Source organism: Anolis sagrei, chromosome 2 (genome assembly GCF_037176765.1).
Source record: "Anolis sagrei isolate rAnoSag1 chromosome 2, rAnoSag1.mat, whole genome shotgun sequence".
NCBI classification, from domain to species: Eukaryota; Metazoa; Chordata; class Lepidosauria; order Squamata; family Dactyloidae; genus Anolis; species Anolis sagrei.
In genome coordinates, this window is record NC_090022.1 from 58,254,653 (window position 1) to 58,282,599 (window position 27,947).

Sequence of the window (27,947 nt, forward strand, 5' to 3'; positions counted from 1 at the left end):
AGAGGGATATTTTGAGCCAGTAGTTGAGTACCCACACCCTGGCCTCCACTTTCATGAAGCCTGTCTCTAGTCGCAGGATGGCATTGGAGACACATTTTGGTACTTGCAGGGCCAATCTTAGAAATTTTGATTGTACAAGATCTAAAGGGGGAAAATTGGAGAAAGGGCCTAGCTGTGCTCCAGACAGGAGTTGTGCTACTGGTTTGGTTTCAAATAGTTTGAGAGCTGCAGATATGAAGTGGCCTCCTCTTGACTTGAGGTATTTGTGCTCCTTTGCGCAATCTCATTGATGTAGTCTCCATGGGCTTTTCTGCTACTGATGTACTATTACTGTATCACAGTGAAGACAAGCCTTTATGTAAACATTGGCATGGTAAAATATATTACATTGGGGAAGTCCAATATAGTTCAAAACAATGTTTGGTTGTGGGGAGCTTCTTCTAGAGAACTCATATCTATGCCTACTCTTTTCCAAAGAGTTCTGTTATGGATCACAGTTTGTACTAGATAAGTCAATGAAGGAATGCACTGGGGAGAGATTATCTTCATGTGTACCCTTGATGGTAAGGAGGACATGATTGATAAGGAGCTAAGATACTTCACTATTTTCCTGATGGATCATTGTTTTTAAAAGTTGTGAATATTTGTTACATTTGTTCTGAAAAATAGTTTTATGATACAGTTCCTTAATTTCTCAGTTCACAGATGAGAAATTACATTTGCAATTCATACATTGCTGTTTAAATATGTGGAAAACATGTCCCTGTATTCATGACCCTAATACATAAATCTTTTGAGGGACTGGTTGCTGAAATTACTTATTCTTTTTTCTTTGTATATACTAAGAAATATAAACACAACTTTTAAAGTGACCATTTCTTTTTCCCCCTTTGCTATCAGAAATTGCATGTCTTTCTCTTCCAAGAAGTGCTAGTGATTACTCGGACAGTTACACAAAATGAACAGCTCTGTTACCAGTTGTATCGCCAACCCATCCCTGTGAAGGATCTTGTGCTGGAGGATTTGCAAGATGGAGAGGTGCGATTAGGCGGATCCATACGTGGTGCATTTAGCAACAATGAGAGAAGTAAGAACCTATTCAATTATTGCTTACCCAATTTGGAATCTATGAATTGTGGGTTTTTTGAATTAAAATGTGGGTTTTTTTGATAAGTGAAAATCTGTAAAAACTTTGGATCCCTTTGCTTGGCTGAGTCCCATCACTTAGTACGCTAGAGTGATTTGGCATAGAAAACAAACATTGGGATTATGTGCAGAATATAATTTCTTTAAGAGAGCTTTGTACATCATGCAGCATTTAGGCCCTTAGTACTTGATGTGATGATACAAACAAAAGACATACACTTCAGGATGTTGTTTTTTTTTTAAAAAAAAGACCTTTACAATCCTTGCCTGTTTGCTAACAATTCTGGTTTCTTTCAGTTAAGAACTTTTTCAGAGTCAGTTTCAAAAATGGATCTCAGAGCCAGTCCCATTCATTGCAAGCAAACGACACTTTCAACAAACAGCAGTGGCTCAACTGTATCCGCCAAGCCAAAGAATCTGTCTTGTGTGCATCAGGTGAAGGTGGAGGACTTGACTCTGAGGGACCTTTACTAACATCCTCAAGTAGGAACAGAATATCACGTCAAGAGTCAAAACTTGAGCAAATGGACCAGTCAGACAGTGGGTCTGACTGCAGTATGGACACCAGCGAAATCAGCATTGACTGTGACCACATGGAACAAACAGACTCTTGGAAGAATGACCAAGAATTAGAAAGCAATGTCTGACAAGAACTTCACAGAGATCTTCTGTGTTTTACCTGTACAGTATCTGCATTCCATATATGGAGTAAGAAGCACTTTTTAAAGTATTTTTGTGACAATATCAACTCAGCCACTATTATATTTGTACCTTTTGACCACAGTACTGTAACTGCCAGTGTGTAATTTGGAATGTAAGGCAACTATAATCCTGTGATATTCTATATATGTCTCAATGGCTGAGAGAGGTACTTGACCAACTATTTCAAATGTCCTGCTGGTAGATATAACCTCTATGCTACTGTTTTAATGCCTATTACACCATAGATGTGTCTGCTCATAAAGTGCCCAGTTTTGACCTCTCATAAAAAAACTGAATGCAAGAGATCTATAATGTGTTTAAGAAGGTTATCAAAGCCTGACACTAAACGTAAGTGTTGCATTACTTGGTGACTTAACATGCATCATCGAGTGACTACTTGCAAGTGTGAGTGAAACATTACAGGTGGGATTTCCTTATCACCTCAGACATGATGCTTTTTAATAGTTTGTTCAAAAGTGTTGAGATATCAAACAATGTACAGGCATGTGGGAACCAGACTTACAGAGTAAGCTTACAAAGATAACAGTATTGCTATTAGGTCAACAACAATCTTAAAATACACATAGATCTTGCCTTTATGAAGAAATGCATCTTTATTGTGGCTGTTTGCGGTGTGCATTCCCACAGTACACCGATACAAACTAAACAATCCTTTGAAAGGAGATGGCTGGCAGTGCTGAATCTCCTTGCAGACAAATAGGTCATAGTGCATTTTCTAACCCATTTGTCTTAAAACCTTAGAAGACTGCTCCAGGAAACAAGTGAAACTGTTAAGTCCCAATTAATGACTGACTTTGTTAGAACTGTTGTTTTTATGCGGCCACGCTGAGTCTGCAGCCAGGAATTGTATGTGAAATGGTGCTCTCCAATATGAGATAGTTTTGGGGTTGTTGCTTTTTTAATTTGCATTTGCATTTGAGTATTTTTAGCTGCACCTATCATCGTTCTGAGCTTGGGACAGCTTATTCATTGGGCGGGGGAGGGGGATTAAACTCTCCCCTCCCCCTAGTTGTTCGAATCATAACATCCACCTGCTGTCATAATATGCCATTTGTAGATAGGGGCACTATTTGATGCCCTCCTCAAGAGCTAGGATTCCAAACAAAGGCCAGGCAGATATTGCAGACATGTTTAAGACATTCAGGGAAAAATTAGAGGTGTGACTCCATACTAAACAAGCTATCAAAATTGTCACTTATTCACAGTGTTCACAGAAGACCATGATAATTGAGTGCGTTAATTATGAAGATTTTAATGGGGTTAATTTATTGTGATTAAAATAAGAAATTTGATTTGCAAACTGAATGTAAAACTCTGGCTCATAATCATTTTTCTAAGAAGATGCCCAAAGGAATTTTACATGATTGAGATACGATGTATTGGCCTGCATTCTCATTTACTCTGGAAGACAACTGTCTGTGTATCCACTAGTACTCCAAACTCTGACAGCACTGTTACATCTCAAAAAACATTAGCCCATTCTCTATCTCTTAGTGTGAAGAACATCTCTGATTGACTCTCCACCCTTGGTTGAGGAAATGCTAATAAAATTGGTAGTTTTGGGCCAAATTTTCATTGAAAGTTTTTAAAACACTGAAATATTATATTTAAGCTACTTCCTGCTAATAATGCCATGCCTTTAACTTGCAATTCAGTGCACTGAAAGGTTTTCTCCTACTGTTACTACTTATTTTCCATGTGGTATAGATTCCGACCTCAGCGCAAGCAGTAATATTAATAAAAGGTTGCCAAAATGCATATTTCAAATATTTTACATGTTTACTGAAAAAGTGGGGAAATAAAATCGTGTCAACTTTAATTTGTACATGTTTTGCTGGGTGTTACAAAAGTCATTGTGTTACAGTCATTATGCTGAAATAATGAATATAAAATAGCTTATTTTACTTTTATCTTTAAAAAAAGATATTAGCTAATTGTACTCTTTAGAACATTGCTGTATGGGGTTTAAACAGGATAATTATTTTGTATTTCACTCTTATAATTTATTTAAATTGCTTCATTTTGGAAGCTGAATATTAAGAACAGGAGAAATATGACATAATGTAGAAACCACATTTGCTCAGAGGAATTACTTGCAAAAGAAAAGGTTTATGCAGCAGTATTCCTGTACACAATTACCTGGCATTCCCAATGAATAAAGATGAGCTGCTTTTCAGTAAATATCAACAGGACTGCACTATTAGGATGTTAACTACTGAAATCACAACAACTTGACAAAATGTTGGGGGAACTGTACTCTTCATTTATTAAAAAGTAATATATGTGCTGATTACATTTTTTTGCCTACTACCTTAAACTTTTCTTAAAGAGATTCAATAAATTAAACGGAACTGTTTTTTCATAACTTGCTTAATGTGTAAAGATGGATCCTTCAGGTTTTTGAATCAAATTCTTGCCAGCAATTCGGCATTTGATATAAGGTAAATGGCATTCTTCAGAATTTCATGTAAAATAATGATTTTTAAAGTCTCCAAACTTAATCACAGTAGTTAAACTGTAATTACAATTACAAAAATAAAAGTTTTAGGATTAAGTACTGTTAATAGCCTAGATCTATTCATTAAAATAACAGATCAGTAGAATCCATAAAGAACCATGTTGTTGTTCATTCGTTCAGTCGTCTCCGACTCTTCATGACCTCATGGACCAGCCCACGCCAGAGCTCCCTGTCGGCCATCACCACCCCCTGCTCCTTCAAGGTCAGTCCAGTCACTTCAAGGATGCCATCCATCCATCTTGCCCTTGGTCGGCCCCTCTTCCTTTTGCCTTCCACTTTCCCCAGCATAATTGTCTTCTCTAGGCTTTGATGTGGCCAAAGTACTTCAACTTTGTCTCTAGTATCCTTCCCTCCAATGAGCAGTCCGGCTTTATTTCCTGGGGGATGGACTGGTTGGATCTTCTCGCAGTCCAAGGCACTCTCAGAACTTTCTTCCAACACCACAGCTCAAAAGCATCTATCTTCCTTCGCTCAGCCTTCCCTAAGGTCCAGCTCTCACATCCGTAGGTTACTACAGGGAATACCATGGCTTTGACTATGCGGATCTTTGTTGCCAGTCTGATGTCTCTACTCTTCACTATTTTATCGAGACTGGACATTGCTCTCCTCCCAAGAAGTAAGGGTCTTCTGATTTCCTGGCCACAGTCTGCATTTGCAGTAATCTTTGCACCTAGAAATACAAAGTCTGTCACGGCTTCCACGTTTTCTCCCTCTATTTTCCAGTTGTCAATCATTCTTGTTGCCATAATCTTGGTTTTTTTGATGTTTAGCTGCAACCTGGCTTTTGCGCTTTCTTCTTTCACCTTGATTAGAAGGCTCCTCAGCTCCTCCTCGCTTTCGGCCATCAGAGTGGTGTCATCTGCATATCTGAGGTTGTTAATGTTTCTTCCAGCAATTTTCACCCCAGCTTTGCATTCATCCAGCCCCGCACATCCTCGCATGATGTGTTCTGCATACACGTTAAAAAGGTTGGGTGAGAGTATGCAGCCTTGCCGTACGCCTTTCCCAATCTTGAACCAGTCTGTTGTTCCGTGGTCAGTTCTTACTGTTGCTGCTTGGTCCTTGTACAGATTCCTCAGGAGAGAGACAAGGTGGCTTGGTATGCCCATCCCACCAAGAACTTGCCACAGTTTATTATGATCCACACAGTCAAAGGCTAAAGAACCATAGGACTACAAAATAAGTAGCAGCAATCACAAGTCACCAACATTATATAATCTACACATTGGGGATTTCATCATAGTTCATTCTGTTGTGGATTGTCCACCCCCGCCCCCCCCTTTTAATCATGGTAACATATTTTTGTTGAAAAGGCATTGCCCATTCATACTACAGGTAAGTGGTGGTTCTTAATGTCTGTCACTTGCTTCTCATTTCACATGCTTATTGTATGTTTTGTACAGCATCAAACTTTTTCACGTGTGAGCATGTCTGCTGTTGAAGGGTCTTCCAGTTTGAATCCAGATATGTGATTAGACAGTGATATTTGTATGAGTGTTTTGCTTTCTCCCAGTGGTTGTTTGCGAATCTTCGGACCTGGAAGCCTCAACTTACAAGACTATATCTTCCTTCATTTTGGGCTGTCTCATCATAGGGCAGTGGTGATGCTATCCCACCTCCTTGATCTCTAAAAGGTTTGCCATTACTGTCATAGAGGTGTCCAGGTAAAATGTACTCTGGGACGGTTCACCATGTCCTTTTCCTTCACGGTTCTTTCAGATTAAGCCTCTGCTATTGTTTCACACACACTGGTGCTGTACAGTACCTTTCATCCATCAGAATATAGCATTTGACATATTTAGCCTAGTTCTTCAACAAAAGCACTGCTACCCACAGCATAGCCTCTTCTGTTATGAGGGTGAGAGGCATCTTTTTTTCAACATGCAAGAACTGGAGACCAGGAGTGGTTTATGTCAGCTCAGACTGATTTGGCAAGTGAGGTCTTGTCCAGATGGCTTAGGCTGACCCAGTTATTAATAATTTAAGTTACCTTTAAATCAGAATATTTTCTCTGAGGGACTTTAAACGTGACAGTTTTAATAGAAGCTTGGACAAAACAACTCCATTCATTCACAGTCTGCACTGGTGAAGTGTTCAATCCAAGATGTCAATATTAACATTTAAAATGGATGTGCAAAGAGCTTCCTTCCAGATGTTGAACTGCAGATCCCATGAGCCCAGGTCACCACAGTCAATGGTGAGGAATGGACTGGGCTGTGGCGCAGCTAGCTGGGAGCCAACTCCATTAAATCACTACTGACCGAGAGGACATGAGTTCAAAGCCAGCCCAGGTTGGAGTGAGCTTCCGGCCATTAGTCTAGCTTGCTGTCGACCTATGCAGCCAGAAAGACCGTTGCACCTGTCAAGTAGGAAATTTAGGTACTGCTTTATGCGGGGAGGCTGATTTAACAAATTTACAACACCATAAAAAAACCTTCCAGCAGTGTGCAGAAGAACAAGGAAGTACTCCATCAAAGGATTCGGTGTCACAAATGGATGGTGAAGCAGCAGCTCCCCCTGTGGGCAGAATCCACCCGGAATTGAGCATACCCTCATAAAGCCAGAAAAAGCTGGAATGTTAAATTGCCGCTGTGTCTGTGTACATATGTTGTATGTCTAATTGGCATTGAATGTTTGCCATGTATATGTGCATTGTAATGCACCCTGAGTCCCCTGAAGGGTGAGAAGGGTGGAATATAAATACTGTAAAAGAAATAAAGAAATGCTGGAAATTATAGATGAGCAATGCCAGGAGAACCAGCCCTGCATTAAAGCTCCAGACAGCCCAGAAAAGGGCCAGGATCTAAACAATCATTGGATTGCTTTCTTGAATCCAATGAGAAATTAAAAATATTTTGCCTTGAACAGTAACTTTCCATACTGGATGGTAAACTGATCTTGAAACAGACTTTTAAAAATGTAGAAAGATTCTACCTGCGTAAAGAAAGTCCTCTTTTTGCAAGTTTTATTAGCTCTTTACATCCGAGTCACAACCAATATTTCAGATAATTTATTTTACTATCAAAAGTAATACTTACAAAAAGAAAACTACAGGCTTTCAGTAAGTTCATGCTGCCATCTGCTGGAGTATTTAAATGTAAAATGACAGTTGATTGGAAGGATAATCAATTGATGAATGACTACCTCTACTCATATTTTTTTTTTAAAAAAACAACACGAACAATTGCCTACTCAAATGCTGAAATATGTAAATTAAAATAAAATATGACTCTAGGAAAAATTCAAATGTAGCCATGAAGAATGCTTTAAGGTATCTCACTATGAAGAAAGGAGTATGGTTATGCAAAAATTACTTGTATAACTTAATTGTATCAAAATTGTATACATTCACTGCAGCCTCTTGGCAGAAAATTCAAAGAAAACATTCTTTCTCATTTTTAGTTTTTTAAAAAATTACTTTCTATGCCAAAATAGTAAATGTGTTCATCAGCAGACACAGCTCCCTATTTAGTCCTGAGTACTTCACAAACAGTAGACAAACATGGCCACCTAAAACTGCCACTCTACCTTAGGGTCGAACATTGCCACTGATCAACTCTAGGTTATGTGAAAGAAGGCATATTTTATGCCATGTACAGTGTCTACCAGCAATCAATCTTGTGACTGGTTACCAGCTTTAGAAAAAGACCTATGAAGGAAGTCCCTATGATTGTATCCATAATGTAAAGTTTGTGTCCATAATGTAAATCGTTTCCAATAGCCCATGTTAAAACAGGATGATACAGAAGCAATATCAAAGGTGACAGGTTCTCCAAATTATAAGAGCATTTTAGAGAAACAGTTGGGAATGTTTTTCATTAGCTTCTTGGAAATCTAGGAGAAAACCACCAGACAATGGCAATGAAATGTCAAGAAGTTCTAATATTAACCAGGAACACCCAGCAGAGTTTTGGGTGGCTCTGAACAACTGCCTTAGTTGAAAAGCTTCAAAATAAACTTTGACTAAATTACTATTTAACCCATCTGTATCTTCACTATGAAACGGAACAGCTTTTGCAAGACAAAGGGGCTTTTTTTCTTTATGCAAATAAGTCATATCCAGCTTTTGCATATGCCAGAGATGTAAGTTTTCAAGACTGACATTTTAATTGCTATTATGCCTAGCCAAGATAGTGAAAAGATTTCCAATGGTTAATTCCGCCCGCCCCGCCCCCCCCAAATCATAGTATCATAAGTATCATAGTACCCTAATCATAGTATCATAAGAGTTGGAAGAGACCTCATGGGCCACCCAACCCCCTGCCAAGAAGCAGGAAAATCGCATTCAAACGCCCCTGACAGATGGTCATCCAGTCTCTTTTTAAAAACCTCCAAAGAAGGAGCCTCCACTACACTCCAGGGTAGAGAGTTCCACTGCTGAACAGCTCTCACAGTCAGGAAGTTCTTCCGATTCAGGTGGAATCTCCTTTCTTGTAGTTTGAAGCCATTGTTCTGCATTCTGGTCTCCAGCGCAGCATAAAACAAGCCTGCTTCCCTCTTCCTTATGATATCCTTTCACATATTTTTATATATGACCATCATGTCTCCTCAGGCCCGTAGCCAGGATTTCATTTTGCGGGGGGGGGGGGGGGTAAATTTTTTCAGGGGGGTTTCGGGGGGGCTGAGTTTCGGGGGGGCTGAGTCTGAGTGAAAGAGGGTCTACCCTAGCAAACCTTTTGTATCATTACCCCAATACCCCCATGCTTATGGGATATATTGAGTATGGTGATCAGATCATGATATGAATAAACATAACAGATTAAATAATGCACCAGTAAGGCCTTTTTACGAACCACCGTGAGAATTTTTTTGGGGGGGGGGGGCTGAAGCCCCCCAAGCCCCCCCCCCTGGCTACATGCCTGTGTCTCCTCTCAGCCTTCTCTTCTTCAGGCTAAACATGCCCAGCTCTTTAAGCCGCTCCTCATAGGGCCAGACCCTTGATCATTTTAGTTGCCCTCCTCTGGACACATTCCAGCTTGTCAATATCTCTCTTTAACTGTGGTGCCCAGAATTGGACACAATATTTCAGGTGTGGTCTAACCAAAGCGGAATAGAGGGGTGGCATGACTTCCATGGCTCTATATACTATACTATTTATGCAGGCCAAAATCCCATTGGCTTTTTTAGTTGCCACATCACATTGTTGGCTCATGTTTAACTTGTCCATGAGGACTCCAAGATCTTTTTCACATGTACTACTGTCAAGCCAGGCATTCCCCCATTCTGTATCTTTGATTTCCATTTTTTTCTCCCTAAGTGGAGTATCTTGCATTTGTCCCTGACCAAATAGGATTAAATTTAATGAGGTTTCTTGCTGTTGGTTGGTAATAGCACTTTAAAGTATTTTATGGACTCCATAAATATTTGTTATCTTGATTGTTGCAAATTATCTGTATTATAAGTAAACTAGATCTCCAATACATTATCAATGTTAATATAGCTGAAAGAACAAGACATACACCTTATTTTCCAGTATAAAAGACAACTGGGCATATAACGTAATCCCCAACTTTTCATTTAAAATTGAGTGTTTGGGATATACTCAACATATAATACTACCCCTCTTTTTTGTAGTAGCTTGAGAGAGCTTTCTTCATTCTGGGCTTGAGGGCCATCTTCTGCTGGAGGCTCATGGTGATGCAGAGCCAGCACTAGGCGGTGGTGGGGACAGCCCAGCAGGCTATCACCCCCCGGCCAGTCTCCATGGCAATGTGGCCTGCTGCTCTTCCTCCCTGCGCCCTCCTACTCTTCCCTAGGCCATGCAGCTCAGGATGCCAAGGGCAAGTGAGGCGGGCAGCTGCCCTCCCACTGTAGCAGGGTGCCTGAAGCAAGTGCTGCTGCTGTGCCTCTCTGGCACTGCTTGGCTCCTCAAGCTCATGCTGCCAGGCTTCAGCCTCCCCGAGGGGCTCCTCCACTCTATGTCTGCCTCAGCTGACAGTGCGGTGGTAGAGGAGGAGAAGAAGTGAGGCCGGGAGCCACTGTGCGACGGAGAGGGGGAGGAGGCGCCTGGAAGCCTTGAGGCTTTTGCTTGGTGCCCTTGCTGAAGTAGGCACCCACCTTTTTTTTTAATACACGGCATACAAGATGACCCTTGACTTCTGAGAGGATTTTCCAGGGTTAAAAAGTTGTCTTATACACCAGAAAATGCAGTAAGTAAATGTAGTAAATACAATAAGCAAGTCTCATTCTAACGATGGCTTTTAGCAAGACCTCCTAAGGCAGTGGTCCTCAACCTTCCTAACGCTGCAACCCCTTAATACAGTTCCTCATGTTGTGGTGACCCCCAACCATAAAATTATTTTAGTTGCTACTTCATAACTGTAATTTTGCTACTGTTATAAATTGTAATGTAAATATCTGAAAAAAAGTCAAAACCTGGCTGTGGAACCAGGCATTTGGGGAGTAGCATAACCACAGTGCAATATCTATCTACGGAATTGACAGAGATGAAACAGCTTGGATGATGATTGCAGGATTGGTGCTATGTTTTGGATTCATATGTTTCATTTTCATTTTGTAGTTTAATTGTGTTGTGCATTTGTTTGTTTTCTTGTTAAATGTGGCATTGAATAATTGCCAAAACTGGAAGCTGTTCTGAGTCCCCCTCTGGGTGAGATAGAGCAGGACAGAAATACAGTAAATAAACAAATTTAAGACACCCACCAGAGGCAGAACCCGAAAACAAGCTCTGGTAGGTTCTTTGAAGTTCTCCATGGTCCAGGAGGTGCAGGAAGGAACAACACACAAACACATGAATATCAGAGGTTGATAGATAAAAGTCTGAGGGTGACAGTTGAAAGTTAACACTTTAAAGGTTAAGCGGAAAATTAGTCAATTGTACAGACAAAAGGGACTTTGTTTCAGATATACAGAACAATAGAGAAGAGACACATAAAACAAGCAAAGATCATGTTTAAAGCAGGCCTCCAAAAACCCTTTTCAGAGACTTTGAACTATCGGATTGGAAGGAGTTGGAATTTAAAGTTTTTATTGTTTATTAAATCATTAATTAACTGTCTCTTTGTATGCATCAACTCTGTTCCCTGTATGACCAGTGTACCTCTTTAAAGAATAGCTTCCAGGGACAGAACAAATACACATACATATATACAGTATATATAGAGACAAGGTGGAAATGGTTGAATAATATATATACATAGTATATATGCACACAGAGTGTATGTGTGTGTGTGTGTGTGTGTATATATATATATATGTATATATAATCCATTCAGTCGCTTCCGACTCCTTGTGACCTCATGGACCAGCCCACGCCAGAGCTCCCTGTCAGTCACCTACCATCAGCTCCTTCAAAGTCAAGTCAGTCGTTTCAAGGATACCATCCATCCATCTGCCTTTCTTCCCTTTTCCTTCAATTTTCTCCAGCATCGTCTTCTCCAAGGTATCCTGTCTTCTTATTAGGTGGCCAAAGTACTTAATCTTTGCCTCTAATATCCTTCCCTTCAATGAGCAGTCAGACTTTATTTCCTGGAGTATGGACTGGTTTGATCTGCAGAGCACTCTCAGAATTTTCCTCCAACACCACAGTTCAAAAGCATCTATCTTCCTTCACTCAGTATACATCTAAGATATCCCAAAAGTCACCATAAATAAGGAAAATGGGAAATGGTTGCTAGATGTACTTTGAGTACAAAATATTAATTACAAAATTTTACAAAATATCCTTTTTATTCTCTCTCTCTCTCTAGAACTATATATGGAGACTTTTGGGCCATATATACACACACATATAAATCATAGAATCATCACAGGGCCATCCAGTCCAACCAAGAAGCAGGAAAATCGCATTCAAAGCACCCCTAACAGATGGCCATCCTGCCTCTGTTTAAAAGCCTCCAAAGAAGCAGCCACCACCACACTCCAGGGCAGAGAGTTCCACTGCTGAACAGCTCTCATAGTCAGGAAGTTCTTCCTATTCAGGTGGAATCTCCTTTCCTGTAATTTGAAGCCATTGTTCTGCGTCCTAGTCTCCAGGGCAGCATAAAACAAGCCTGCGCCCTCTTCCTTATGATAGCTTTTCACATATTTATATATGGCCATAATGTCTCCTCTCAGCCTTCTGCAGTCTAAACATGCCCAGCTCTTTAAGTCGCTCCTCATAGGGCTTGAACATTTTAGTCGCCCTCCTGTGGACACAAATATAATCAATGATCTGGTCCCTGACCTGTAAACAATATTTAAAACACACCAGTTAAAATTCATGTAATTTATGTTGCTATGCTCGATTTATGCTTGTTGTCATAGATAATGGGAGTTCATAATATTTTAATATCTTAAATTGTTAATTTCTCATTTGTTGACGTTCATGTTCACATTTTGTTTGTTTGTAATTGTATTGATTTTTACATGTTGAACAAAGGAAATGCCTATTAAACATCAAATTACATTATGATTTTACAAATTAAGCACCAAAACATGATGTTTTACAACAAATTGACAAAAAAAGCCAATCAATACATGGTAATGTTATGTTATGCAGTAATTACTGCATTTACGAATTTAGCACCAAAACAGACAAAGGTTCTTGCTTTCTCCCACCCTGGACATTATTCCACAGGTAAATATACACTCGACTTCCCACACCTGTGGATCCAGGAAGGAGGCAGGCTGCACTGGATAAACCAGAACGTTGGATGAGCGAGACTCTACTGTGTGTATATATGAGGTAAAATTTTCCCCTGACATTAAGTCTAGTTGGGTCCAACTCTGGGGGGGGGGGGGGGGGGGTTGTGCTCATCTCCATTTCTAAACCAAAGACCTGCCATTATTCGTAGACACCTCCTAGGTCATGTGGCCAGCATGACTGCATGGAGCGCCATTACCTTCCCGGTTCCCATAGAAATGGTATCTATTGATCTAAATAAAAATATATGTTTTCTTGAATATATCTTTAATTTTATATATACACTTTTATTAAAGTTTTCCAACAAAGTACTACATGAAAAAAACCCCACAAGTACACACAAATTGGGGGGAAAGGGAGGGGAGGAAAAAAGGAAAAAAGAAGAAAAAGAAAGGAGAAAAAAGAAAAAGAATTGAAGACCTTTAGTGACTTCCCTTCTACTCCTTTGCGGTTATTTTCTTAACTGTTCAATAATAATCTAAAGTGCCTCTTTACAATTAAAATTGTTTAACATCCATCTTTAATTAATCGAATTTCTGTCTGGTTGTAAGCTGCCTTGAGTCACCTTTGGGTTCGAGGAAGGCGGGATAGAAATATCGTAAATAAATAATAAATACATACTCACATTTGCGTGTTTTCAAACTTCTAGGTTGGCAGAAGCTGGGGCTAACAGCAGGAGCTCACCCTGCTCCATGGATTAGAACCGCCAACATTTCAGGCAGCAAGTTCAGCAGCTCAGCGTTCTAACCTGCTGCACCACCAGGGGGGCATTTTATATATATACACACCCACATATACTACACTATCTTTCCATCTATATAAATAAATTGAACTATAATATAAAATATAATATTTGCCAATTTTCCCTATATATTCCCTACTGGCTGTTAGGAAGTGTGGGAGTTGAAGTCCAAAACACTTGGAGAGCCAAAGTTTGCCCATCCCTGACATATATGGAGACTTCAGGGATATATATACTAGTCATCCCCTGCCACGCGTTGCTGTGGCCCAGTCTGTGTATATGTGTTTTGTGTGTATATATGCATATATGTGTGTGTATATATTTTTGTATATATGTAGGTAAACAGGATTTCGGTTTCTTTGTCAGTGTTGATGTAGAGATTGTCTGGTTTGCCCACCCTGGAACATGTAACATATAATTGTCCTTCTTTAGGGGTTTCTTTCAAATCTATGATACTATATCTCTCTGTGTGTGAATCATATCTATCTATGTCTATGGCTGGATGGCTCTTTGTCAGGAGGGCTTTGATTACGTTTTCTTGCCCTGGTGAAGGGAGTTGGACTGGATGGTCTTAAGTATGGGGGTTCCGTGTGGGAAGTTTGCCCCAATTCTGTCATTGGTGGGGTTCAGAATGCTCTTTGATTATAGGTGTACTATAAATCCCAGTAACTACAATTCTCAAATGTCAAGGTCTATTTCCCCAAACTCCATCTGTGTTCATATTTGGGCATATGGAATATTCGTGCCAAGTTTGGTTCAGACCCATCGTTTCAGTCCACAGTGCTCTCTGGATGGAGGTGAACTTAAACTCCCAAAGTCAAGGTCAATGCCTACCAAACCATTCTAGTGTTTTCTGTTGTTTATGAGAGTCCTGTATGCCATGTTTGGTTCAATTCCATCGTTGCTGGAGTTCAGAATGCTTTTTGATTGTAGGTGAACTATAAATTCCAGCAACAACAGCTCCCAAATGACAAAATCAAAAAAATTTGAGTGAAGGACATACATTGGGTTGTTAGGTGTATGCTGTCCATATTTGGTGTCAATTCATCCAGTGGTTTTTGAGTTCTGTTAATCCCACAAACGAACATTACATTTTTATTTATATAGACTAGCTGCCCCCTGCCGTGGGTTGCTGTGGCCCAGTCTGTGTATATGTGTTTTGTGTGTGTATATATGTGTATATGTATGTGTATATATGTATGTTTGTGTATTATGTGGTTTTGTGCATGCATTGTGATGCATTTTTTTGTTTTTTGGCTTTTTAAGTCTCATCTGCTGTGCTTTTCAATGTTTTTATGAGTGATGGTCACTTGTTGGCCTGATCGATGCCTTACGAGTCGCCTTCGGGCTGAGAGTGGCGGTTAACAAGTGCAAATAATAAATAAATAAATAAATAATAAATAATGTCCAAATTTGGTGTAATTGCGTCCAGTGGTTTTTGAATGTTAATCCCACAAACGAACATTCCATTTTTATTTATATAGACTAGCTGTCCCCTGCCACGCGTTGCTGTGGCCCAGTCTGTGTATGTGTTTTCATCGAATCGTAGAGTTGGAAGAGACCTCATGGGCCATCCAGTCCAACCCCTTGCCAAGAAGCCTCTGTTTTGTGTATATATATATATGTGTGTGTATATATTTGTGTATATGTGTGTTTGAATATTTATATATATATACACAAAACCATATAATATGGTTTTGCGCGTGTGTTGTAATTTTTTGTGGCTTTTAAAGTCTCTTCTGCTGTGTTTTTCAGTGTTTTCATGAGTGATGGTCACTCGTTGGCCTGATAGATGTATTGTGTCCAAATTTGGTGTTAATTTGTCCAGTGGTTTTAGAGTTATGTTAATCCCACAAACTAACATTGCATTTTTATTTATATAGAAGATGATACACACACACACACACATATATAAATATAATCAATGGTCTGGTCCCTAGCCTGTGAAACAAGCGGGGGATATGTGTTGTCAAAGGCTTTCATCACCAGATTGCTGTGAGTTTTCCAGAATGTATGGCCATGATCTGACGTTTCACCCATATCTATGGCAGACATTCTCAGAGGTTGTGTTGGAAGCAGTCTCTCCTGACATTTTGGCCACATCTATGGCAGACATCCTCAGAGGTTGTGTTGGAAGCAGTCTCTCCTGACATTTTGCCCACATCTATGGCATTCTCAGAGGTTTTGTTGGAAGCAGTCTCTCCTGACGTTTCGCCCACATCTATGGCAGACATTCTCAGAGGTTGTGTTGGAAGCAGTCTCTCCTGACGTTTCGCCCACATCTATGGCAGACATTCTCAGAGGTTGTGTTGGAAGCAGTCTCTCCTGACGTTTCGCCCACATCTATGGCAGACATTCTCAGAGGTTGTGTTGGAAGCAGTCTCTCCTGACATTTTGCCCACATCTATGGCAGACATTCTCAGAGGTTGTGTTGGAAGCAGTCTCTCCTGACATTTTTCCCACATCTATGGCAGACATCCTCAGAGGTTGCGTTGGAAACTAGGCCCCTACATTGGCTGTCTTCAGAAAGAACTTGAAGACCTGGCTTTTCCGATGCGCCTTCCCAGATTAGGAAATCTCCACTACCAAGTCCCATAAGCACCTTATCAGAACCAATGATTGCTGCACATCGCACTTGCCCTAGAAGCCTTATATACACCTCCTGTCACATCAGCACTTTTAATTCTTGTACCCATTACTCTGGCCCAGCCCAGTTTTATTGTGTTGTAGTGTATTGTGCCTGTTGTTCATTTTGCTTTATTCTGTTTTGTTTGATTTGCTTAGATTGTATTGTTATGTTGTGTGTTGAGGCCTCGGCCTGTGTAAGCCGCATCGAATCCTTCGGGAGATGCTAGCAGGGTACAAAAAAGTTTAATAATAATAATAATAAAATGGGGTTTATATATCTGCGAGGGATATTTTTATCTGTCATGCTGAGAAATATCCTTCAGTCGAGGCCTGTGGACTCTGGGAACACATCATTTCCCTTCCCAAGTAGGTTGAGTCACACTCCTCAAGTAGGTTGAGCCCAAACTGACAGGACGGGGAAAATCTCTTCGAGAAGGCGACAACAATCCCACGTCGTCGCCAGCCTTCGAAAGCGAGCGAGGAAACGTGACTTCTCGCATTTATAAGACGCGGGGCGCGCTGATTGGCCGCCGCGGAGGATAGAAGCTCCGCCCCCTTTCTGACGCCCCGGCGCCATGTTAGAATGAAGCGGAGAAGCAGTAGAAGCGGGCGAGAGGAGTGGCTGTTGGCGGTGTCGCGGGGGGCGGAGGAGGAGGAGGAGCGCGGAGTGTGTGGTGCATGGCTCGGCGGGAAGGGAGAGGCGTGCTTGATTGCGTAGTGTGTCTTAATGGCGGAGGCTTCGGCGGCGGGCGGCACGGAGAAGGCGCCGAGGCCGCCTCAGCGGGCGGAGAGCAGCAGCAGCAGCAGCAGCAGCGACTTCCCGGCAGGAGCCGAAGCGGAGGCCTTCTCACAAAATGGCGCCCGCCCTGAGAGGAGACGGAGTGGCGACGAGGAGGAGGCGGCGCTGCTGCTGCTTGGCGGGGGCCTCTCCAAGGCCGCCGCCGCCGCTGAAGACCTGCCTCTGAAGAGAAACTTTCAGATCCCCAGGAAGAGCCGAGAAAAGAAAGGTGGTTCCTTCTCATCCTTCCCTCCCTCCCTCCCCTCCCCTCCCCTCCCCTCCCCATGTATCGGCCAAGCGATGGTCCTTTCCAGGAAAAGAAAGGAAGGAAGGCCTGTGAAGAAGGAGGCCCGCCGCGTTCCTGATGGAAGAGGCTGTGAGGAGGCGGAGAGACCGCGAAATGGCCTCCTCCCCCAAGCCCACAGAGAAGACTGTTTTCTGAGGAGAAGATGGCTCCTTCCTTTGCCCCTCCTGCCCTGGAGGGGAAAAAGCATCCGTTTGTTCAACGCGTTCCCGCCTTGGTGCCTCTTTGGGACGGCCTTTCCGTTTCCTCTGGAAAGTCTCTTGCACGTCCCTCTTGCAGAAGGGGGAACATAGCTCTCAGAGGAAGTTCAGTACCTGAGCCTAGCCTTACTCCTGTTTGGTCTTTTGAGGGATGGGTGGCCATGTCCTTTTGTCTCTTGGTTGAGAGGCAAAGCTGCTCACAACGCTGAAAAAAATAGGATGTAAAGGTCCTGCACCCTGAGAACCAGTTGAGACTTGAGGGGTCACTTCCTAGTACAGGCATGGGCCAACTTGGGCCCTCCACATATTTTGGACTTCCAACTCACACCATTCCTAACAGCCTCAGGTCCTTTCCCTCAGGGGAAAAGGAAGGGGCCAGAAGCTGTTAGGAATGGTGGGAGTTGAAGTCCAAAACACCTGGGCCATGCCTGTGCTAACTGTTCCTTTCTTTAGCTTCTCCGTTAGGCTTCATCATGAATCTTTTTCTTCAGAGATGTCACAAATTCTTTAACCTCAGGAAAGGGATGTGGCCTCCAAAGAGGTTTGCGTTGTTGTGGCTTACCTCCCATGCAAACTCTTCCACTTGAGTAGCATTAAAATGCAGGGTGTCTCAAAAAGATGAACTCAATTTGAAATTGCGATATCTCCCACTGTGGATGGAACTCTTCCCACTTGAAAGAGTGGGGCCTAAAGCTGCACGTGATGGCTGCTAGAGCCCTCCCCCAGCGCACAAACATCCCCAGGCCTCAGTCTTTTGCAAAATGGCGAGTCAGCACAATAATGCCTAACGAGATATCCTCTGTTTGCAGAGTTATTTTTAAATAGGTTTTGGCTCAAAATATTAAGTAAAAGTTGATAACTCATCAAACCATTTTTAACTTTGTGTAATTGTAACATGTTGCCATTGTGAAATATGCTGCCTGCTTGAAAAAGTGGGGCATAGAGCTTATGATGGCCGCTAGAGCCTTCCCCCAGTACACAAACATCCCCTGGCCTCAGTCATTCGCAAGATGGCAAGTCGACACCATAAGATCTAAAGAGATATTCTCTGTTTGTGGAGTTTTTATTTAAAAAAACAAAACCATGGGTTTGGTTCAAAATTGTTAGTAAAAGTTGATAACTCATCAAACCATTTTTAACTTTTTGTGTAATTCAAACATGTTGCCATTGTGAAATATGCTGCTTTGAAATTGTGTCCATCTTTTTGAAACACCCTGTCAGAAGGCCTTGCTCTGTAAGGAGAAAGCCAAGATTGGTTTGGTCCCTTCCTGAACTTGATGTCTCCTTGAAGTCAACATGAAAACATCACTCAAGTGGCATAATAGATTGAGGATCTTTCATCATTATCTTCTGATAGAAAAAATAGATCAGTTGCAAATGTTTTGTTCAGAACCATTTATTCAGAGGAATAACAAATTGACAGAGCCAAAGGGAATCTTTCTATTTTTACTAATATCTGGTGCTCTTATGAACACTAATCAGACTGGTTGTAAAAGTTTGAACTCTGCTACATGTGAGAACTTATTTTTTGCATGATTGTTTCCTGTGGCAGGGCTTCTTACACTTTCCCACTTATGACCCCTTTTGGATGGAGACATTTTCACGTGACCCTAGGTGTTTATGTGTTTAAAATAGGTACAAGAAATCAACATTAACTTATAACAAACAAAGGGTTGCTAAACAGATTGATTTTCCTTTTGTTGAAATACAGTTGAGGCATCTTTTGCAGAGTCCACTATAAACACTGCATAACAGATTCTTGTAAATGTTTGAAACAGCCACTAGGTGGCTTTTAGAAAACTCACTGTGGCCAAAGTTTTTCAGAACCCCAACATTAAGCTGTTCGTGGTCAGGACCCACAGTTCAAGAAGCAGTGTTCTATAGCATGTAGTGTGATATATTCATCCCAGTGGTTTTATAAGAATTCTCTTTACATTACTGATGAATGCACATTGTAGGGACTGATTTATTCTGGCTGACTAAATGAACTCAGTCTTTCATCAGCTTTTTTCATAATTGTAAACTTAAATTACCAAGAGGTCTCTCACAAATCACTTAGATCAATTTGAGTAATAATAGAACATTATACTGTAGACCAGTCTCTCATGTCCACTTCTTGACTTTAGACATGGTCAGTTGTGTATTATGAAGTGTAACCATCTTAAACAAGTGCCCCTCATTGCTAATATATTTTTCAGAAGTAAACAGTGTTTAAAAAGATACAATTTTTCAGTAAAGAAGGTGATGCAAAGTGGTAGGAAGTTAAAAACGTAAGCAAGTATAGAAATAGATATTTCATATGAAAATGTAAGACCAAAGTACTGGGGTACTTTGATGGCGCTTTACCTGCATGGCAGGGGGTTGGACTAGATTTTTATTTATCGTGTCAGCAGCAACCAGACATTTGTATTACATTTTTAACAAAAACAAACAGACAAAACACAAAGTTTGCAAGCTTGGTAGTTGATTAAATGTCCTTTGACCAGTTGGACTAGATGGCCCACGTGGTCTCTTCCAACTTTATTATTCCATGATTATGATTCTATGACCATGGAGACAAAATACCTTCTTTCAGAAAGCACTTGAGGAAAGCTTTCATATACTTTGGCAATAGAAGGAATACACGTCTGCATGTTTTATGTAACATCCATTTTTTTGTTAAATTTGCATCCCAGCTTTTTCTCAGAAAGCTCAGGAATAGCTTTCTGTGTGGCATTGTTCAACTATATCGATCTGTTTAGCTTTGGAATTAAAACTATCTAAGATGTCTTCAGACCAGGGTTATCAAACTCATTTTCAACTAAGGCCACGTAGACCTTATGGTGGTTGCCTTCAAAGCACCATTTGTAATTGTAAGACAGTATGAAAGTAACTATATTGTCCTGGTATTGAAAGTCTCCCCAGCCACATAATGTAACATGGGGGCGGGTTTCTGCTTGCAGGCTTTGCGTTCATCTCATGTGCTTTAGACTGCTTTGCCACTGAAGATTTCTCTTAATGGTTGGTTTTCCCCTTATCTCTTCAAAAAGATACTATAATTTGTGGTTTGACTTAAGAAATGGCTTTAAAATATAAATTAGAAAACTAGAAGAAAAAATTAGGCAAATTGCATCTTTCCACACATTGCTGACTTATACAGTACTTGATTCTAATAAGTAATATATAGAGCATAGTATTATAGGAACAATGCTATCATGAAATCCAGATAATAATGGAGAATGTTTGCAAAAACAACTAAACAGTAAAAATGCTAATGGAAAATTCATATATAAGTCTTTTCCTGCTGATTGTTTGCAGCAAGTCATAACTCCTTGGTGATATAGTAGAATCCCCTTAGCCACAGTTTCATTTAAGTATACTCCAAAACATTCTCTCTGATTTGTGGGACTATATCAGTGCAATTCTGTGTTATGTTTCCAGGTCAAGAATTGTCAAAATATAGGATTTACTAAAAGTAAAGGTTTCAGCATGACTTTAAGTCTAGTCATATCTGACTGGGGGGTGAAGCTCAACTCCATTTCTAAGCTGAAGAGCCGGTGTTGTCTGTAGACACCTCCTAGGTCATGTGGCCAGTAAATCAAGTGCCGTTACTTTCCTACAGAAGCGGTATTTTATTTATTTATTTAAAGTATTATATGCCGTGTTTCTCACCCCTGGGGGGACTCAAAGCGGTACCTATTGATCTACTCACATTTGAATGTTTTCGAACTGCTAGGTTGGCAGAAGCTGGGCCTAACAGCAGGAACTCACCCTTGCTGCCCAGATTTGAACTGCCAACCTTTTGGTCAGCAGATTCAGCAGTTTAGCGGTTTAATCCGCTGTGCCACCAATAATTTCAAGTAAACCCTTTTTCCATAGGCTTAGGGTAGTGCAGTTGCATATTTAGCATAGTTTGATATTCCTCTTATGATTTGGCTTGCTTGGAAAATGCAGCAAACAAGGAATCTCCTGATCTCCAAAATAAAATAACAAATCCACTTTATATAAATGAAACACTTCTGATACTTCCTGTGTGCTTTCCATAAATTGCTTCATACTTGAGTTCTAAAATTTCAAGAACACGAAGAGCATGGAGCTGTTTGTGGGAGGACTTCTTGGAAGTGAAATGAGCCTTGCGCCAGTTTGCTCCCTCCTGTTTTCTTTATACAAATAGAAAAGCTTGAATAAAGAATGGGGGTTGCATTCCGCTTTTGTGGAACCATCACTGATTAGGTATCCCAGTGATATTCTTAGGGACACACAGTCACTGGCATTATAAGCTCTCATTTTTGGTCATAGGTTATTTAGAAGTAACATCAACTTTCCTTGCATATTGAAGGGATATTGACTGGCTAATGACTTTGGAGTAGTGGTTCTCAACCTGTGAGTCCCCAGGTGTTTTGGCCTACAACTCCCAGAAATCTCAGCCAGTTTACCAGCAGTTGGGATTTCTGGAAGTTGAAGGCCAAAACATCTGGGGATCCACAGGTTGAGAACCACTGCTTTAGAGAAAGCCAGAGTGGTGTATTGGTTTGAGTGTTAGACACCAGCATTTGAATCCCCGCTCATCCATGGACCTAGGTGACCTGGGCAAGTTGCACTCTCTCAGAGGAAAATGAAAGCCACTGCCCTCTGAACAATTTGCCCAAGGCAGCCCCAATGAAAAGTTTGTCTAAAGGTCAGAAACACAAGAAATGGCTCCAGAATGTTACCGTGTAAACATAATAGTCTTCAGTAACAGAAGATGAATAAGTCAAAAGAAATGTGATATGGATTTATTTTTGCGAATAACGAGTGTGTTAATGCATACCTAATGTAAAAAATAAAAACAAAATTCCCTATTTTTTTGCTAGCTATGTTGTATAATTTATTTGCTTAGGCTACAGTATAATTAAGAGCAAGTTCTGTTATACTTCACTGTTACAAGCCTGTTAATGTTTTTTTTTTTGGGGGGGGGTCATGATTATAATGTTTACTATAGGGAATGTCAGATCCAGTGAATGATATAGTTATGTTATAATGGGGTCAAAGTTAATGAAGAATTTATTTAAATGCATAGCTTTCTCCCATAGAATACTCATTTGGAGCAAATACCAACTTATTTTTTAAAAAAGTAAATGCTTGATGTCAAGATCTTTCTCTAGTACTTGCATAACCATACAACTGGAAAGCGCATTGCAAATACCATTCAACTCTTTTGGAAGCAGCTAACAGTTTGGATTTCTTAAAGATTAAAAAGTTGAATAATAGCATTCATTTTCAGCTGGGTTTTTTCCAGTTGTTTATACTGCATGTAAAATCAATGTAATAATTTAGTTTGTTTACTAAACAGTTTGTTTACTAAACAGCAAAACAGGCCTTCACTCATTTGAAGGTAGCAGCAAACTTGTGTATCCAGCTTGTTCAAATCTACTTTGAGCGAGTGGGAACACAAGCTAGAAAAGGGAAGATATCTTCTCTGCATGACATCTGAACCAGGCTTGTCGTGCATGGGTCCCAAACAATTAGGATTTATAAACAAGGAAAAATCCAGACACACAAAGGTATAGAAACCCTAGCTTGTTAGGAGCAGCAGACCATAATCCCCAGTTTGGACACTGCATAGTTGCCCATTTCTAATTTGTTTTACCTATTTCTTCAAAAAAGAAAGCAAGCTAGGAATGAATAACATATCTATACATGTCTTGTTCACAATGAACCAGGATAATTGAGAAATATTTGTAATACTAGTCATTTAACAGTACAAGCAACATACACCTGGATGTTGAAGAGATTTCTCATTATCTTTATGTACAGCACTTTTTCAACCTCTAACAAAGGAATCTCGTGAATTTGAAGATGTCGTGAACATTTTGCATTCATCATATTTGGAAGTCCATTCAAAGGACAATTTCATCTACAAACAAGCTAGTTTGATTCATAATGAACTTTTTGAAAAGGAAGTGAGTACCTCTTATTTATACACAATAAAATATCTAAATTCATACAGAAAACTGGTATTTGCATTCCTTACGGTCTATCCATTTGATGCCTAGGTGATTGCTTGGAAGTTTATTAATTGAAAGTGAGCTTATGATTTAATTTGAAAGACCTATTTATTTCTCCAAATTTTGTGTGTGTGTTTTTAAGAATAAAAAAAATCTTCAGTAGTTAATTAAGTTATTTGCATATCATGTAGGCTTTAGTTCCTTTACTGTATGTGTTATAAGCATACTTGAAAGAATGGACATCTTTAAAGAGAAATAATACTTTTTTTGTGGACCTTTTGTGTTTATGTGTGTATGTAAGTAAACATTTGTATTTTTTAAAGTTGTACGATATACTTTACATCACCTAAGCTCACATCACTGAACAGTCATATCGTTCAAAGTTGTAACTTTGTTCATGTATTTTAGTTGTAAGATATGTTATAAGTTGCTTAGCATAGCTTTTTTTTTAAGTTCATAGAGAAACGAAGAGAGTTGAAAAGAGATGGCCGATTGGAAAAAGAACTGGTTGAAACGTATGCATTTCTGAAGGTCGACCGTGAATTGGTGAGACTTATTTTAATATGTCAATAAATACTAGCAGTTATACCTTTTCTGGTTCATGTGGTATCAAAGGAAGGTGAATAAGTTGTCATTGGGAAAGGAAGGCTTCTACTTTGTGGCTTCACTGTGGGTCCAGAGAGCCAAAGTGTTCTGCATTGGATTAGAAAATTCCCAATGCTTTTCAGTTTTTCAAGACAAACATATGAAAACACCATAGCTTTGAGGATGCACTCGGAGGTGAGACTATGGAGAATTTTGGCTGGTTGATGCAAACAGCCTTCTTACAACTGTGTTGATGATTTTGCATTTGTTCTCTTGCAGTTGCTGTGCCTGTGCTATTCTGTTATATTCTGTGCTGGTGTACACTCACTGAGAATCTGTTTGTGGGGTACTGATGTGTGAAGAGGGAAGCATTCTTGCTGATTAAATTAAACTCTGGCATGCTACTCTAGATCTGGTTGGGATCCTAGATTCGGCAGTATAGTGAATTTGTACTGCTCTCCATTGCACCAGTTGTCAGTTTAGCACTTAGGGGCTGGAAATACACGAAATGTATTGTGATGTTTTGCTTCTTCACAGAAAAGGTCTGTTATGTATAGAGAATATGTGAAATTTCAGTTTATGACATCTTTTTGTGGAAATGAAGTACATGTCAGGTACTTAAACAGTTTGCATTTTTCTTTTTGGAAATTATTTTGAGTGGTACATTAGAACCCAAACATATTTATAAAGGAGGCATTCACTCTATTTTTCTTAAACTATTTCAACAATTGTATAAAAATGCTTTCTGTTACTTCTTCCTCTAGAAGGAAGACTATAAGGAACTAGGCCAGTCTTCTTTTATGCCACTTTTTCAACTGCACTAATTAATCCCAGTTGGCTAAGCACGTTTTTGTTAACATTGAATACTTTCTGCTCTTTTAGTAGGCTAAATATTTATCTGCTGTCTAAGGAGTCAAATGCAAGGATTCAGAGATCTTAGCAGGTGTTGGTTTCAACCAAACACTGTGGTTATGTATGGCATACAGCTCTCACAGTAGTTAGAGTCTCTAACTTTGTGCTGTGTTCATAAACTTTGTGCATAAAATACAGTGTGAGGTCAGGCAAACTTTCTGGCTCTTCTCTCTGGCTGTCGTCTTGTGCTTAGGATTCTGCGCAAGAGTTTTTGTTGCCCTCCTGCTCAGAGCTGTAAACATGTAAGTGCTTGTTGATTGCACATTTTATCTGGGAAGCATAAATGTCTTCCGTTCCTCTCAACAACTTAGCATTGGAGAAAAGTAAAAGTAGAGGCACACTGTTTTGCTATGCCTGAATACACAGCTATTGGAGAGACAAGAAGATCCATCTCTGACTTATTCCTATAAATCAAAAATGAATAAACAAGTTGGAAACATATCAGTTTCCTCTGCCTTTGGAGCCTGTTAGGCTTTTTAAGCTTGAAGAGTTCCGCAGAAATAGAGACATATTCCCTGTTCCTACGTCTTCTAATACAAACTGTCCCAAAAACACCTTGGAGATCCACAGACCAGGCAACACATATTTGCCTTTCCCCTCCAGCTGAGAGCCAGGGGGACCATTTGAAGTGTTGTTCCTTTCTTGTATTAGATTTTAGTAAAAGATATACTGTTTTAATGCAAGCATCACCTTATATCTACTGATACCATAAGTGATGTGAATCAATTCTCAAACTTTCATTGCTGAAAATGCAATAAGTATAAGATTAGCATCACTTGCTGTTCAGTATCTAATGCCATTTGTATCTATTACCAGGATTTGCTAAACTATATTTTTGCTTCTAGGTGCAAAACATATGTGAAAACGGATTGCAGGCAGGCCATTCCAAGATAACAGTTCTTGGTAGCCCTTCTCGAGGTAACTATTCTGTTGATCAAATTAGTAGCTTAGTAGTACTAAAGGTCTAGCAAAAGAGATTTTACTCCTTTTCTAAGGACTAGGAATTCTACTCTCGTTCTTTTCCTAAGCATAGTGAAGTACAGTTTTCTCTTGGTTCTCTATAGTTGATCACCTGGTGTTTTCATATATATTGGCCAGCAGGATTGTTGTACCATTGAATTTAAATGCATTTTACAGTAATTTGTTGGTTTGTTTTCTTAGTGAAAGTATGTTTTCTGAGATTTATAATGAAGAAACATCTTGCAAAATCTAATTTTTCAATGACTGAGATTTGATTTGACTACCATTGGTTGTAAAAAATACTTGTTTTTTATAAACATCAGTACTATCCTTTCAGATGGAAAGGGTTTTAATAAAATATATTTTATAATACTGATGCTTTTAACATTGCTTTTGCATTATTAGAAAACAGGCCTAATGCTAGTATTATTTCAAACTATTATGACTGTTCGTTTTTTCCTTGATATTTGTTCTTTGTACATTTGCAGGTGTGTATCTTTCCAGATATGCCGATTTATTGCAAGCTAATCCTTTGGATGCTAAAGCAACTGGTGATATTATTATATTTAAAGTAATAATGGTAAGTATAAACTGGATTCATAGTAAGTATAAATTTGGTTTGCCCAACATACATTACTGCAAGAATGTAATATTTTCTTTTTTACTATAGTAATCCATTAGTATGGAGCCCTTTCCTGTACAAAGCAACCATTTTTCTGTATAAATGAAATTGCTGTATTTTAAAGTTTACCATTTTATTTATTTATTGGATTTATATCCTGTTCTCTCAGAATGGAATTCAAGGAGTGAGTATACATAATATCTGTAGAATCATAGAGTCAAAGAGTTGGAAGAGACCTCATGGGCCATCCAGTCCAACCCCCTGCCAAGAAGCAGGAATATTGCGTTCAAATCACCCCTGACAGATGGCCATCCAGCCTCTGTTTAAAAGCTTCCAGAGAAGGAGCCTCCACCACACTCCAGGGTAGAGAGTTCCACTGCTGAACGGCTCTCACAGTCAGGAAGTTCTTCCTCATGTTCAGATGGAATCTCCTTTCTTGTAGTTTGAAGCCATTGTTTCGTGTCCTAGTCTCCAGGGAAGCAGAAAACAAGCTTGCTCCCTCCTCCCTGTGGCTTCCTCTCACATATGTATACATGGCTATCATATCTCCTCTCAGCCTTCTCTTCTTCAGGCTAAACATGCCCAGCTCCTTAAGCCGCTCCTCATAGGGCTTGTTCTCCAGACCCTTGATCATTTTAGTCGCCCTCCTCTGGACACATTCCAGCTTGTCATAGATGAGTTGCCTACGTGGAGGTCTTAAACTTGAAAAAAGCACCTGTTTTGCCAATAAGAAATATGAAATTTGAGTTGGTTAGTTCCTTAATGAAGCAAGTTTTAACTTGGCTAAAATTTCGTTAGTGGTTTGAGTGTTGCACTACATCTTTGAAGACCAGGCTTCAGATTCCCACTGAGGCATGGAAGCCTTGGAGAAATCACAATGACTGAGCCCCAGAAGAAGGCAAAGCCAAACCCCCTTCTGAATAGTAATTGCTATGACACCCCCCCCCCCCCCATCCCAGTTTTAGGGTCTGCATAAGCCATAAAAAACTTGAAGGCATGCAACAACAAAAGTTTCTTTCTCCTTGATATTTCAAAACTTATGGGGTAGAGAGAAAACAGAAAAATCTAAAATCAGGCTCTTTGTTGTAACCGCTGAATTTATAGTGAACTTATTTCCCAAAATGGAGCTTGCAGGCTGGAAGAATGAGCTTTTGATATTCCAGAAATACCTTTAGAAATGTGGGATCACTACTTAAAACATAGTAACCAAAGATGTATA

General features: G+C 39.9%; 2 protein-coding genes across 14 annotated transcripts in view; both read left to right on the forward strand.

The window, feature by feature from the left end:
- Positions 1–4,052, forward strand: part of ARHGEF3 (Rho guanine nucleotide exchange factor 3) — a 186,875-nt gene extending 182,823 nt beyond the window's left edge. For 4 of the 6 annotated variants that reach the window (XM_060766088.2, XM_060766089.2, XM_060766091.2 and 1 more), the window contains 2 exons: positions 901–1,087; positions 1,444–4,052. In XM_060766088.2, coding sequence (XP_060622071.2) covers positions 901–1,087; positions 1,444–1,793 — 537 coding nt within the window. In that variant the 3' untranslated portion in view covers positions 1,794–4,052. The remainder of the gene's footprint in view (positions 1–900; positions 1,088–1,443) is intronic. The other 2 variants (XM_067463531.1, XM_067463532.1) reach the window with 1 other exon arrangement.
- A 12,929-nt stretch (positions 4,053–16,981) lies between these two features.
- Positions 16,982–27,947, forward strand: part of TASOR (transcription activation suppressor) — a 92,080-nt gene continuing 81,114 nt past the window's right edge. For 6 of the 8 annotated variants that reach the window (XR_010909147.1, XR_010909148.1, XR_010909146.1 and 3 more), the window contains exons 1-5: positions 16,982–17,408; positions 23,459–23,604; positions 24,103–24,195; positions 25,992–26,064; positions 26,595–26,686. Coding sequence is in view for 4 of the 8 variants with exons in the window: in XM_067463533.1 (XP_067319634.1) it covers positions 17,129–17,408; positions 23,459–23,604; positions 24,103–24,195; positions 25,992–26,064; positions 26,595–26,686 (684 nt within the window). In the remaining 4 variants the exon portion in view is untranslated. The remainder of the gene's footprint in view (positions 17,409–23,458; positions 23,605–24,102; positions 24,196–25,991; positions 26,065–26,594; positions 26,687–27,947) is intronic. The other 2 variants (XM_060766079.2, XM_060766080.2) reach the window with 1 other exon arrangement.